This window comes from Vombatus ursinus, unplaced genomic scaffold (genome assembly GCF_900497805.2).
Source record: "Vombatus ursinus unplaced genomic scaffold, bare-nosed wombat genome assembly UNPS02011353.1, whole genome shotgun sequence".
In the NCBI taxonomy this organism is placed as follows: Eukaryota; Metazoa; Chordata; class Mammalia; order Diprotodontia; family Vombatidae; genus Vombatus; species Vombatus ursinus.
Window position 1 is genome coordinate 1,114,820 of NW_020951131.1, and position 15,237 is coordinate 1,130,056.

Consider the following 15,237-nt stretch of genomic DNA (forward strand, 5'->3'; position numbering starts at 1 on the left):
AGGTCACCCTTTCATGAGGTGTGCAGCCAACCCACCTTTTCTTCTCGCAATCTTTCTTCTACTTGCTTGGAGGCAATTTCATGAGCTCGGAAGAGGCTTATGGTACTGGTCTGCTCAGGGTCTAAAATGTTTCCATCTTCATCTCGGACAACCAGGTCCAAATCCAGAACTCTACAATAAGAAAAATTCACCGATACATCCTGAAGAGGGTATTCAGTCGGCATGCTGCACTAGAACCAACCATGAGACACATAGCATCACCAGAGAAATCTGGCGGGCTCCATAGACCCAGAACTCGTTTCATTGAACAGTTTTTCATTAACTCAAAAGGCATTCCATTCTTAAAAAAAAAAAAAGATCCAGCCTAAACCTTAGTATCATTTCAATAAACATTTTCCCCCTGCAAGGAAGCATATCAGATCCCCCAGACTCTATTTTAAAAATCATTATAAAAAAAATGAAATATCCATCTCTCCTCTCTATAGAAAGGCAGAAGGCTAGGGCTGCACCAGGTTTGCTGGATCCGTGTCTTTTACTTAAGTGTTTGGCTTTGTGATAAAAAAGGCCTCCGTGGAGTTTGTAAGCATATCAGTACAAGACCTCAACACAAAAACAGAAGGCACCCACCAGAATATGTAAGAAGTTAGATAAGCATTTCAAAATGGTTCTGAATAAATGGGCACAGTGGAGTGAAGGCCAACCTGGGAGTCCAGAAGACTGACTTCAGTCCCTCCTCTGACATCAAATTGTCAGTCATCCAGAAAGACTTTAGCCTGCCCCTTGGCCAGAAGCTCAGACACCATAGCCCAACATAAAATGTCGGCAGCATTTAGGAATCCCACAACAAAATCCAGTATCCTACAGCTGGAGTTCTGTTTGGTGGCAACCAGCCAGCAACAGGAATAGTACTTTCCTCACTGGCAGGTCCCTATACTGATGAAATCACAGGTTCAGTTTTTTCTTTTTTTAATTAAAGTGAAAAATAAAACATTTAAACTTAGTTAATAACATCCACATAACATCTAGGGGAGCAGATTAACCAGAAATTCCCAACCTGATTAGGTAACTTTTGATCCTACAATCAATAAATCAACAGAAATTGGCTTTTGTCATTGGGCTTTCCTATGTTAGTAACTGAAATTTACATTATAGACTATCTTACATATATTGTCTCAGATACATTAAGGCAAAAGATAGAGCAATTTGAAATGGAGATTGAAAATAAAAATATAATGATAACTTTCTGGATAATGATGAGACTGGTTTAGGTTTTTGTTTGTTTTTTGTTTTGGATGTTGGTGGTTTTTATGTTTTTTGGGTTTTTTTGTTTGTTTGTTTCTTTAAGTTTCACTCTCAAAAAATCCATCTGTACAAGCAGACAGGAGAGTTCCTTTCACCGAGAGTTTATAGGCCTAACCCAGAGAAAAGTCTTGACACATGTTTAACACGTATTAGTATTTAAACAGCGATTACTGAGCCACAGCAGTATTTGCAAGGCAATTACTGGAATTAATGTTATCTTTTCATAACCACTGGGAACATGCCCCTGCTCGTGAAGAATAAGGGACAGGTATGGGCATCACCTGGAGGGCAAAGCTGCCTCGTGAGCAAACGTTTCCCGTCGAGAAATCCTGCCTTAAATCCTCGGAACATCTTTGGGTAATGCTCAGAATGCCAGGTCATGAAGCAGCCTCACAGACTCCCCTCTCCCCAATCAAGCTTTGGGCTGGGGGTTGGTCCTTTTCATTTTCTGTCCTAATCCATGTCTGTACAAAATGGTGGAAACACACTAGAATCCCAGGGCTTTCAAGGCAGAAAAGACCCTCGGGGGTCATGAGCGGGTCTCAGATTTAGAGCAGCAAGGGACCCCTGAGACCATCCAGTCCAACCCGGAGGAAAATGACTTGTCCAAGATCACACCAGGAACAAAAGGAGAAGGGATTAGAACCTCTAACTCGAGAGCCAGGATCTGTACCCTTCCTTTAACCACCACTGGCTGGAGTCACAGCCCAGAGGGCCCCAGGATGCTCTCAGGACCAGACATTTTCCATCTGCGTGCAGAGAGACAGTGTGACAGTGCACAGAGAGCTGACCACAGAGTGTGGAAAACCATTCTGCTTCTGACGATTTCTAGCTGGGCAATCTGTCCATCAGGCAAGCAATCATTGAGCCCCTGTTGTATGACAGTCACGTGCTCAATGATGGAAATACAAATAAAATGAATCAAACTGCCCCTGCCCTCAAAGAACTTATGGTCTATCAGGTAACACATACTCATAGTAAGACATAAGATACTTTTGGATCATTGGATCAGATCCTAATAAGAATGATAGGAAGAGCTAGTAATTGGATAGTGCTTTCAGGTTTGCCAAGGAGAATTAGTTTTATATATCGTCCCATTTGTTGTTTTTTTTTTAACATATTAGTATTGTTTTTCCCAATTACGTGTCAAGACACTTTTGAGCATTCATTTTTCCAGATTTTGAGTTCCAAATTTTTCTCCCTTCCTCGCTCCCCTTCCCTCTTCCTAAAATGGTAGGCAATTTGATACAGGCTATATATGTGCTACCATGTAAAATGTATTTCCTTATTAGTCAGAATTTAAAAAGAAGAAACAGATCAAAAGGAAAAAAAACCATGAAAAAGAATAAAGTAAGTGAAAAAAGTATGCTTCGATCTATACTCTGAGTCCAGCAGTTCTTTATCTGGATGTGGATAGCATTTTCCCTCATGAGTCCTTTGGACTTGTCTTAGATCACTGTGTGCCTGAGAAGAGCTGAGTCATTCATAGTTGATCATCACAAAATGTTGCTGATACCATACATAGTGTTTTCCTGGTTCTGCTCATTTCCCTTTGCATCAGTTCATATAATTCCTTCCAGGTTTTTCTGAAATTCGCCTGCTCATCATTTCTTATAGCACAATAGTATTCCATTACATTCATAGACCACAGCGTGTTCAACCATTCCCCAATGGATGGGGATCCCTTCAATTTCCAATATTTTGCAACCACAAAAGGGCTGCCATAAATACTTTTGCAAATGTAGGTCCTTTTCCTTTTGTATTGTCTCATTTGTGCAGGGAAATTACAGTGAAGAAATCTCATCCACCGAGGCAGCTCAGCACCTACACTAAAAGGTATAGTCTGAGACAGCTGCCTGGAGCATGCAGAGAGAAAGCGACCTGCCCAAATCACACAGTCAGGATGTGTCAGTGGCAGAACTTGAACCCAGGGCTCCCTGACTTCCAGGCCAGATCTCTGTCCACTATGCCTCACTGCCTCCCAGACAAAACTGATCCAAAATAAAGACAAAGCCATTTGAGGAAAATCACCTCATCTCTCTAAATATCAGTTTGTTCATCAGTAAAATAAAGATTATTGAAACAGTCACCCCAGCCTCATGGGCTCAAATGAGAACATGTAAAGTACTAAGCAAACTTTACAGGAATAAATCAATGGGTGATGATAATAATGAGGGAGAGGATAAAGACATCATCACCACCATCACCATCCTGGAACCACAGCCACATTTTTTCTGACTTTCCTCTTCAGGTTATCTCCAGAAAATGGAACAGTCCAAGTTCTGGGTGGATCCTGGAGGGACTGCCATCTGCCATCCCCTGGGTCAGCGTTGTACTGCTGACCCAACAGTCTGTGGGAACAGGATGCCTCCCAGAAGGCTTTTTTATTGAATCTTCACCTCCTTCCGTCGGTAACAGGATTATGCCACTACATAAGACACTTTGGCTGCCGCCCTCAGTCAAATTAAGCAGGTGTTCTCAGAGTGCAAGCACAAAGCATGTTATATATACCAAGAGAAAATAACATCCAGGCCCAGAAAATCTGGCCCTGTGCAAGGGGGACATTTTCTATACAAGTTTCACACAAATAACTTCACAGATCCATCCAGCAAGCTTCCAAGTGACTCCATAGTCATGACAATATAAAATACTTTCCTGCATGGAGTTTAGAGCAACTACTAGTAAATACTAGAGACCAGCTTTCTTCTTGAGCCGACAGGCCCTCTCACAAGAAGAAAGAATGACTGAACTCCAGATTTCCAGGTTCAATCAGTCCAGGTCCAATGAATATGAGATTTGAGGATGCAAACAAGCCACTTTCAAAAGAAGAAATTCATACGGATCAAAGATTAGAGAATCACAGAACTGAGAGCTGAAAGGGACCTTGGTGGCTGTCTCATCTAACTCACACACAAAAGGAATTCCCACTTATATCTCCCCAAAAACTATCAGTTCAGCAGCTGCTTGAAGCGTCCAAAGAGGGGAACCCGCCATCTCTTTAAGCAGCACATTCCCTTTGGGATGTCTGTCAGTGTTAGGACATCAAGCCTAAATTGACCTTTTTGGCAACCTCCCCTCATTGGCCCAGGTTTCACCCTTGAGGGACAAGTAGGACATGGCTAGTCACTTCTCCATATGACAGCCCTTCTAAGACTTAAAGATGGATCTCACATCTCCCCTACCCCCCAAAAGTCCTCTCCTCTCCAGCTTAAACATGCCCTGAAGCTTCAACCCATCTTCCTATGAATCAGTCTCACAGCCCTCGCCAAGATGGCAGTCCTCCTTGGGACACTCTCCACCTTATCACTGACCTTTTGAAATCACAGTAGTCAGAACTAAACCCAACACTCCAGGTGGGCTCTAACAAGGGGCAAGTCCAGTGGAATATCCTCCCTGTTAACGGAAATTCTGTCCCTTTTAGCACAGCTCAAGATGGCATTAGCTTTTACAGCCAAGGTATCTCCTGCTGACTCATCTCTAAAGCCAAAAGAAACCTCATCTAGTTCATCTCCCTCATTTCACAGATGGGGCAACTGAGGCCCAAGGAGGCTCAGCAACTTGCCCACACAAGCGGCAAGTGGCAGAACCCTAATTTGAACCAAGGTCTCCTGACTCCAGCTTCAACACCGTGCCCACTATCATCATGTTCCTCCCAATAGTGGTTGTCATCCAGTAAGACTAAAATAATTTAAACTGGATAATGTAGTTAACAAAATAATGCAGAAGAAAGTAACAATGAAGAACTCCAGAATTCTGATCCATGCAGTGACCATCTGCGACTTCAGAAAACTGACTGGGACGCACTCATGAGAGGTAGTGGCCTCTTGGGGTAGAATGGGGCATTCATTTTCAGAGAGAGACGATGCGCTGGCTGGTTGTACTCAACTGTATCTCCTCGTCATGATTTAGGACTCTACTTGGGGAGGCATTGGGAAGTATCCAAGATGAAGTGGGATGAACAAGGAAAAATGAGGAAGACAAAAGATGTCCTCTATAGTTAAGTTAAGGCCTCCACATAAGACTTTCTGAGTAGGCTTCAATATTTCCCTGTGTATCTCTCCTACGTTTCTGACCCTGAACTGAGAGAACGCATCATTTTAGAGAGCAAAATGGCTATTTCCACATCTGGGATTTCTGGCCTCTAACACAAAATGGGGCCTGTCTGCTCAAGATTTCAGGCTGAGGTGGCACCAGAAAACCCACGAGTGAAAGGCGGACAGCCCCAACAAACCTGTTTCCGTAATCAATCTTCGCAGTGACCTTCTTTTTTAGCTCCTTGAGTTCATCCTGGGGTAAGGTTCCAGAAAGAATCTGGGACCGCCATTCGATGAGATCGTAGATCATGTGTCGGACGCTTCGGAACATTTCCCTGTTGTCTTGCTGTTGGGGTGAGAAGGAAGCACAGAGAATAAGCCTTTCAATTTAAACTTAAAAAAAAAAACCCAAGTAGACAGTGGTCAGATCTACTTAGCGCTGTCCTGAGCTGTGATTTGGAAAACAATTTTCTACTACTATAAACAAAAAATGGCCAAGAATTCAATTCATTTGGTACCTAGGCAATGCTTTAAAAAAAAAAAATGAAATGTAGAATAAAGGTCCTGTCTCAGGTACCCATCCAACACCCCAGGGATGTACCGATAAGCCAAGAATTAGACTGTGAAGTAGATGGTCTACACCTCTATACTCCTCATGCCTTGTGGAGACCAAGGTTTTTATGGGTGAATTTTATGAAGGTGAAGGAGGGTGAGTCAATTAAATTCAATCAGTAATAACTAAGAGGCTACCACGTGTAGGTCACTGTGCCAAGTGCTAGGGATACAAAGCCAGAAGCCAAACGGGCTCTACCCTCAAGAAATCTACATTTGATTTGAGGTCAAGAAAAGGTTCCCAACAAACCGAGTGACCCAGAATTGGACTGGGCGGAAGCCCCTTCACGAGAAGTCTGCAAGCATTGGCTGGAGTACAACTCTTTTTTTCTTTCTTGCTCGGGTATGAGCAGCACCAGGCCAACGGTTCCTGGGCCCCCTCCAACTGAGCTTCTCCATCCTTCTCCCAGCCCTTCCTCACCTCTTCCTGGACAGCCTTGGCCTCCATCACATCATCATGATGCCTTTCCCATTGCCAGGACTGTTCTTCCCAGTCTTGTCACCATTCTGACTCATTTTGATACAAGAAACTACACTAAAATCTCAAAATCGCTGGCTTGTCCACGAAATCCCAGCACGCATCTAGTTTCTCTACTGCCTCCATTCTTTTCCCAGACTTCTAGAAGCTCTCCAAGTATCTCATCTCAACACTGTTCACAAGAGGCTCTTATTTTCCCAAAGTTCTGAGCATGAAATACAAACACAACCACGTGACAAACAGACCCTCATGCACCTGCATGAAGACAATAGATCTCCTTTAGAGAAACTAAGGCATCTGGTAACAACTATGTGAAAATAAAAGGTATACTCACGTGATCACTTACTGACTTACACAGAAAACACACACACACACACACACACACACACACACATTTAACCACCACATTGGTTAAATATATAAACTATCTACATTCCTGCCCTATTCTCGTGTACACATGGAATGGCATTCATGAAACTGTGATGGGGCCTTTCAAAGAATCAGAGATTTGGAGGTGGAAGGCTACCTCCTGTGAGGCCCCCCAACTAAGCTTCACCCCAGCCACATACTATCTCCACGCCCACCCCCTTCCCACCTCTTGCTCTGGGAAGAGAAACCAAAATCAGCACAACTACTCATTTGGAAAGGGGGTATCCATTGACTTTCCTATGGCTCCTTGCACCAGGCCCGTACCATCATCCTTCCCTGGCCACCAAGACACTATAGATGCTGTCTCCTCTGATTGGAATGGAAGCTCCTTGAAGGCATGCACTTAAGCCTTCCTTAAAAATTTAATAAATACCTTTTTCATGCATTAATTTAGGAACCCACATCATGCTTTGGTGCTACTACATCACACATACCTCTATAACACCAGGGACAAGTGGTGTAGATGGGACATTATGCTAGGACCACATGACTGATCATTAAAAGCCTACTCCCAGTAGGTAAAATAGTCCAACAAATTTGGAGCTATCCCATCCTATCATGGGCAATATCCTTTCTGAGCAGAATGGTCTTTTCCTATGGGTTTAGTTCTAAGCATTCCTTAGGCAAAAATGTTCCATACAATACACCTAGTTCCATCAAAAGAAATTGACTTACAACATAAAGCTGCCGCCATATTATCGACCATTCCCTCAGGGTGGTGGTTACTTCCTGGATCAGTGGAAGCTCACTAGGGATGACTGTTTCATGTTGGCTGAAAATGTAACAATGTGAGTTAGAACACACAAACCTCTTTGGACACCAGAACAGCTCTAACTTACGTCTTGTCCACTCTTGGTCCAGGCCATGGCATCCAATAATAAAGCAAATGGAAAGCCATCACATAAATCTTAGCTACTAACTATGGCATGCTGCCATCTACATCCCCGCACACATAGGATGATCAAATTACAGATTTGGGGCTGGAAGAGACCTTACAAGTTATCAGCTCCTTCCTCATTTCACAAAGTCCAAGAGTATAGGTGGCTGGTTACATGGCTCATGTGGTTTGGAGGTGAGGTCTGAATCCAAGTCTTTGAGACGTGAGGCCCCGGGCTCTCCCCGTCACCCCATACTGCCTCACACAGCCCTGCTCGCTCACTCCTTCAAGGCCAGCAGTGAAGGCAGTGAGATACAGGAGGTAAAGGACACACAAGTAAATAACCCCCCAGAAATCTGAGAGCTCGTCAGGGGAGCAAACACAGAGAGGATCTTGCGCCCTCTTCATCTTCCTAAAGTTAGGCCCGGTCTGGCCTCCACAAACAAGCATGCTATGCCGGCCAACCCCAAGTGTGTGTCACTGCAAACAGCCCAGCATCATCAGAGTCCTCTGTCAAGTGGCCCAATGCTTAAAAGCTTGGATCGGATCCTGCCAAAGGGCAATGGGGAGCTGCAGAAGATTCCTAAGCCGGGAGGGATGTGATCGAAGGATGAGTGATCTTGACAGTCACGTGCAGGATAGGTTTGAAAAGGGAGGCGGGAGCCCGGTTATCAAGAGCAGCAGGTAATAAGTGCGTCCACAAGGGGGTTGGAATTGGAAATGGAAATGAAGCAGGTGAGGGAAAGATGGAGTACAGAAAGATGGTACAGACATCACAGGAACAGCACAGAGACAGCAGCCTTCCCATGGTCTCCGTTGGGGAGCGCAGGAGGTGGATCATGGGGACGGGAAGAGGACAGCTCCAGGGAGGAGAAGGATAGCTCCACGAGAGATGGCACAAGGAATTCAGTATCTTCACATGGTGGGAAAAGTCCAAGGGAGATGAAGAACAGGCTTGGCATAAAGAGGGCTGTCCGGCTAACCACAGAAGAGAGGGTGCTCCACGAGGCACGGGGTAGGGTGGTGTCACGGAGAAAAGAGGAAGTCAGGGCTCCTCGATTCAAAACCTGGCTCTACCCCTTATGATTTGGGGGACCTTAGAAGTCTCTTGACCTCTAGGGCTCAGTTTCCTTATGCATAAAGTGAGGGCGTTGTACTGGGTGAGCTCCACAATCTGTTTCCGCTCTAGGACCCAGGAAGGAGAATGGGGAGGCGGCAGACCATTGCAGGGTCATTGGGTAGAGGCAGCAGTGGCATCAGGTGGTGAGAGCCAAGGACAGGAGTCTGTGAGCAGAGCAGTGGACGAGGATCAGAGGCCAGACAGAAGCCATGCAAGAAAGCATCTGCATCCCGCGTAAACACATCCACATTTGAGCACCACGGATCTCGGCTCACGGAGCAATGACCATTCTCCAACGCACTCATTACTCACAGTCACATACAATTAGGTTCAATAAGTCTCTATCTGATGATGATGGACAGGTATCTTTTGGAACAATCTGAGGCCAAATCTCCACTAATGGAGACTTAATTCAGTCAACATTGTGATTCTGCAAAAGTTTCAGAGGCAGGTTTTCTTTTGGATTCTTCCTTCCTTTGAAACTCTGCCTACAAAGCATTTTCTCAGCCTAAAAAAAGGCCCCCTCACAGGTCATCACTGCTTCTTGCCTCGAAATTATCTTCTTTCTAATTATGCATCAGGCAACCAGGACACCCCAGGTAGGCCATTCTGGACTTTCCAAGTGCCAGGCTTGGAAAGGCAATTTTGTAATCAGCCAAAGAAATGTCATTTTGCAGTAATCATATGATTAGTAATTTTATAATTTACATATTTAACTGAGTATGAAGGTGTAGCTGAGATAAAAAGGGAAAACAGCTTAATGCTGCCTCTTCCACAATGATGAAGACACACCTGGCTAATGGCTTCCTGTTTTACAAATGTCCTTTTAATGGCCTAACCCATCAGCTCTCTGACCTCTAGGAAACATACATCAAACTAAACACGATGGACAATTCATCTCTAAGCAGGCTGGGTCCGAAGCGTGGTTTCGCCCTGAACGGGGCTGGTACTGCACATGGGTGGGAACAGCTCTCAGCAAAGGGACTCAGGACATAGGAATGTGCAGAGGAAAGCTGTGAGTCACGGATGGCGGGAGCCACACAGCAGGGTGGGGGGGAAAGGGGGGCACCCCACCCCGAGCAGAAATCTTCCCAGGGCAGACAGAGCCCAGCTCTGAGACGGAGCCACAGAGGGGGAAAGACGTCTCTCCAAAAGGTCCATCTCATGTCACGACCCCAACGTGACCATGAGCTGACCTTCCTTCATCCTCTTCCTCCTCTAAAAATGGCCTGATTCCCCCTCAGCCCAATTAAGTTTAATAATGATGTTTAAATTCCCAAACTGAACTCACCCTTTTCCTTCTACTATGGCTTCTTTAAGGTGAATATATGAAGCAGGAAATATGCCCTTGGATAGAGAAAGAAAAAAAAAGTTAATGTAAATATGAGTAAGTTAATCTACACAAGCTAATGTAAATATGTGAGACGGACAACTGTGCATCAGTGGAGAATGTGGCACTGGGCACTGTGCCCGAGTCATCCTAACAACCATGCCAACTGACAATCTCCTAGTACTTTGCACATGTTTTCTCATCTGCTTCTCCTAAGACTCCTGTGAGATAGGTGTTATTATGATCCCATTTTACAGACGAGGAAAAGGACACTTAGACATCTTTCCCAACACCACAAAACTATTTGAACGTCTAAAGAAAGATCCAAAGCCAGGCTTCCCAATCCCAAGTTCCACTGCTCCGTCCGCCATATATCACAGCCCTTGGTTCTTCAGGAGACATGATGAAAGGGAAAGAAACACTTAACATTTAAAGCTCTGAAAGGAATTTGAAGCCATCCACCCCCCAAAAGGAATAAAAATGTAAATACTGAATTTCACTAAAAGGGAGACTTTTTCCTCTCCTCTTTATTCTTTGTGACAAGGGCTGGGAGGGGAAGACATATAGATGGAACTACAGAGGTGATGCTTAAAAAAGTGATCAATAAACTATTTTAAAATAAAATTAATTAAAAGTTTTTAACAATTAAAAAAAAGAAAGTGATGTACACAAGCTATAATGAGGCCAGCAAGGCCTTAAATTACAGGGAATCAGGGGCAATCTATTTTACAAAGGAACGCTGCATACAATTATTCACCAGTAAGTAGTAGCCAACTTGTGCCTAAAACATTTTTTTTTGGAGGGAGGATCCCCAACAAGTGTCCTTCTCCAGTCAATCACCAATAAGAATGTAAAAAATTAAGTCCACGGAGCACTAAGATGAGGAAGATGTCCCCACTGCCCAGCCCCGTGCGTGGGAAAAGATCAGTTTCTCAACCCTTAGAAAAACTGCCATTAGAGAAAGTGAATGAATGAAAATCCAAACTTCCTTTCATAATGGGCCAAGTGAATCCCACAAAACGAGCGCTGGCTGAGGGCCTGACTGGTCAGACCATTTCTCAAGAACAGGAACCAGGACATGGCTATACTTCAGAAAATTCTGCCCAATGATCCCTTCCAAATCCAAGGCAGCATGGTGGGGTGTTAGAGACAGGAAGGCCTGGGTCCAAACCCAGCCTCAGATAGGCTAGGAGGACTTAGCTGAGTCCCTTCTCCTCTCTTGGCCTCAGTTTGCCCATCTGTAAAATGGGGGGCTGGAATCAAGGGCCTCCAAGGTCCCTTCCTGCTCTCTAGCCAGGTCCAGTGTATGTCTCAGAGCTCCAGGCCCAAATTTCCAGAGGCTCCAGGCGGAGGCCCACGTCCACCTCAACATCTTGCCAGCATCTCAATCCCAACATTTCTAAAGTGGAAAGCATCAGCCTTTTCACCAAATCTCCCTCGTGCTGGAGAAGTCACCCTGACCTCCTGGTCCTGCAGACCTCTGACCACTCTTACTCTTCTTTGGCTCTGATCTTTCCCTCCCCAAGAGTTGGCTTGCCTCGCTAGTTCTCCTTTCGCTCCATCTTTCCCATCTGACTCTCTCGATCCCACAGCCCCAGGCCCCCACCACCTCCCACAGCCTCAGCCTCTCCCTGCACCACCCTGCTGTCTGAATCAGCTCCCCGCGGTCTCATCGCCCCTCTTCTCAACGGCCTCCAATGGCGCCACACCGCCCACCAAATCAACTCCTCATTCCAACGTTCAAGATCTTCCACATCTCGTCCTACTTGAAGGGAGAACCCGGAGCACGGGACAGAAGAGGCAACGAGCCTCATCTCAGGAAAAACCGCCCAACAGAACTGTCCCAAAGGGAGACGAGCTGCCTTGGGAAGAAACGACTGTACCGCCAAAGACGTCATCTGTCGGGCCCAGAGACGGACGGCCAACGTCGGCCAGGAATCAGCCTCCTCTTCCCAAGGACACAGTCTGCCCGCATCGGGATGGCGTGATGGTGGAGCATCGCCAGTGTACACCAGAAAATAATACGGCATGAAATGGAGCTGGAAGCCCAAGGTTTTCGTGCATCCTCCAGCCCTGAGTAACTTGTGTGCAGGTCCTATCAACCTGAGCCTCAGTTTCCCATCAGTAAAATGGGGATGATAATGCCAGCACTGCCTACCTCACAGGATTCATAAAATGAGAGATTCAGAGCTGGAAGAGGTCTCTTCAATCATTCAATCCAATCTGGGGTCCCTGAACTTCTTTTTTTAATATTATGACAATTGTATTTCAACATAATTGACTTCCTTTATACATTCTATGCATTGTGTTTTCTTTTATGCAGTGACAAATATGATTCCAAGAAGGGGTCCAGAGGCTTCAGCAGAGATAGTGAAAGGGGTCTATGACACAGAACTTCCCTACTCCATCCCATTTCTCCTCATTTTACAGGGAAGGAAAGCGAGGCCCAGAACTGCAGCAAACATGGAGTTTTGCAAACCTGAAGCACATTTTAAATCCAAAAGCACTGGCTGCAGGAACGTAGCAAGTAGCAAACAACCGGGCCAATCAGGAGATAACGGGAACAAAAGTGTAAGCGTCCAAAAGAAAAAATCCGAGACTGGGCCCAAAGGCCCATTTACAGGTGGCTGGCCAAATTCTGGAGCACAGCGGACAAAGCTTCCAAAACTGTCCTTAGGTCTGGTGAAGCTAAGAAGGCCCAGGGGGAGAGGGAGGGGCCGTGGCTGGAAGAATCCTATCCCGGGGGCTGGCTAAGGCCAAGAGGTGCTGAGCTCAGGAGACAAGAGCTTTTAAAACAACAAGCCCAGAGGGGCAGCTAGGTGGCACAGTGGCTAGAGCACTGGCCCTGAAGTCAGGAGGACCTGAGTTCAAATCCGGCCTCAGACCAAACACTTGACACATACTAGCTGTGTGACCCTGGGCAAGTCACTTAACCCTCACTGCCTTAAAAAAAAAAAAAAAAACCAACAAGCCCAGGGGAAAATCCCCGAAAAAAAACCTCAAGCCTGCTCATCTATCACAAGGACCCAACCTGAAAGCCCCAGATCCCGTTCTCCCCTTGAATCTCAGCAGAGAGCTGGACCAGACTGTCCCTTCGTGGAGGGGAGGCCAACCCCCTCATCGTTCCCACAAAGGTGAGTGTCCCATCAACGAAGGTCAGTGTGCTCGCTGGCGTCCGGAGCCCCTCCCCAGTCACAGAGGGTCCAGCATGCTTTCAACCTACGTTTTAAGACGGACAGTTGTTTTTCTAAACCAGCAATGATCACAAAGAATGCCAGAAGGTGGGTGTTCTTTCCCAGGTTTGAAAAGAGAGAAAAACAGAAACTACTTACCTTCTTAGACTTTTTTCTCAAAGTATATCCTCTGTACCACCCTAAAGAGAAAAAGAAGAGAAAAGAAATCAGTCCATCCAAGTAGTAAAGGGCTACATTGACCATTGTACTGGAACCTGCAAATGGCAGAGGAAGTGCATAGCGCTGGTAAAGAAGTCGCGCCAACAAGCATCTGTTAAGCACTTACTACATACCAGGCACTGTGCTGAGTCATGGGTATACAAAGAGACACAAAAACAACGGGTGTCATCGAGGAGCCCGGGGTCTGTGAAAGGCAACAACGCGCAAACCACTCTGTCCACACGAGACTCAGCCAGGATAAGGAAGTAGATATTAACCGACATTCAACAAATCTGGTCCTTTCAATTTGCTGTGAGTTGACAGCAATGATAATCAAATATGTTAGAACTGTGTGCAGAAAAAGAGTCAATAGGCTCTAACTGAGGTCTTCTTGGGATCAGTATTTGAACTTTAGTGAAAAGAGAGTGACATCCACTCTGACTTGTAATATATATTTGGCATAATTGAAGGCAACTCTCTTCTCCAAAAATTATATTATTTCTTCATAAAAATAACATCGGTGATACCATTCTCCTGCTTTCTTTGAATTCACTTTTATTACTTTACCTAACATTCAACAAAAGTTATGAAGCATAGACTCTGACTAGGTTCTGGGGGTACCGATGATAATAACAACTAACACACAGCATTTGCTGTGTGCTATACACTGTGCTAAGTGCTTTATAATTATCACCTCATTTTATCTAAATAACCAAACAGTGCCCTGCTCTCAAGGGGCTTCCATTCTAATGGAAAAGAAACAACAGTAAAGACCCAATTTATAAGCAGTAAATGAGAAATAATAGAGGAAGTAAGGAAGTAAGGAATCTCTTCTGTGTCCCTCTGCTAGCTGGTACTTTTGGTTTGCAATAAATCAGGTAATTCAATAACACCTGGGTGTTTACAGAGAGCATGCAGGAGTTTTCCAGGCGTCTGACGATCATTATCTCACTTGGCCCTCACAAGGCACCTATAAGGAAGATGCCACATTCAATAATCACATTTTACAGGTGAGGACGTTGACAGTCACCAGTTAAGGTGGGACAGCCCGTAGGAGGCTGGCAGCAGCTAGATTGGGTTGACTTTTTTAAAAAATGAAACGGTGCCTTTCAACAATGTTCCTGGGGGATAAGAGAAGTCAAATCTTCTTCATAACCATGTTTTAAGAGCATATGATTAGAAAAAGGTGCCAAATGATATAGTGCGGCAAATGCTGTCCCCGTTTTCAAAATGGAAGCTGATGGAAATGACCACCAGCAAAGTCTAGCGTTGACCTGCCACTTTTCTAGAATAGATCACTAAATCACTAAAAAGATGATTTGTGAGTTTGTGGAAGAGGAATTGGGAGTCACTGAGCACCACTACAGGTTCATGAAAATGGAACCAGCCTAATTCCCTTTAGGAGTAGAATTATTCGACTGAATAGAGGTGACATGTTAGAGATGAGAAGGCTGATCTCATCTAAGTTATTCGAGGCTGTTATTTTTCTGAACATGGAAAATGAGACAAGTGAAGAGAGAAGCTCAGTGGTTGCAGCGCTGAGTGCGAGAGTATTGATGAGGGGACTCAGGTCAGTCTAGCGGGAGGTCCAATCGCATGTACAGGTCTCTGTACTCAGCCCTGATCTAGTCAACACTTTCATCAATAATGTGAATCATGATAT

At 45.0% G+C, this 15,237-nt stretch overlaps 1 protein-coding gene across 1 annotated transcript in view; it reads right to left on the reverse strand.

The window, feature by feature from the left end:
* The window catches only part of DOCK1 (dedicator of cytokinesis 1), a 523,683-nt gene extending 509,825 nt beyond the window's left edge, over positions 1-13,858 (reverse strand). The window contains exons 1-6 of the mRNA XM_027855939.1: positions 13,756-13,858; positions 13,515-13,555; positions 10,144-10,199; positions 7,531-7,627; positions 5,534-5,682; positions 36-171 (exon numbers count right to left, since the gene is read on the reverse strand). Coding sequence (XP_027711740.1) covers positions 36-171; positions 5,534-5,682; positions 7,531-7,627; positions 10,144-10,199; positions 13,515-13,555; positions 13,756-13,858 — 582 coding nt within the window. The remainder of the gene's footprint in view (positions 1-35; positions 172-5,533; positions 5,683-7,530; positions 7,628-10,143; positions 10,200-13,514; positions 13,556-13,755) is intronic.
* Between the last annotated feature and the right edge of the window lie 1,379 nt (positions 13,859-15,237).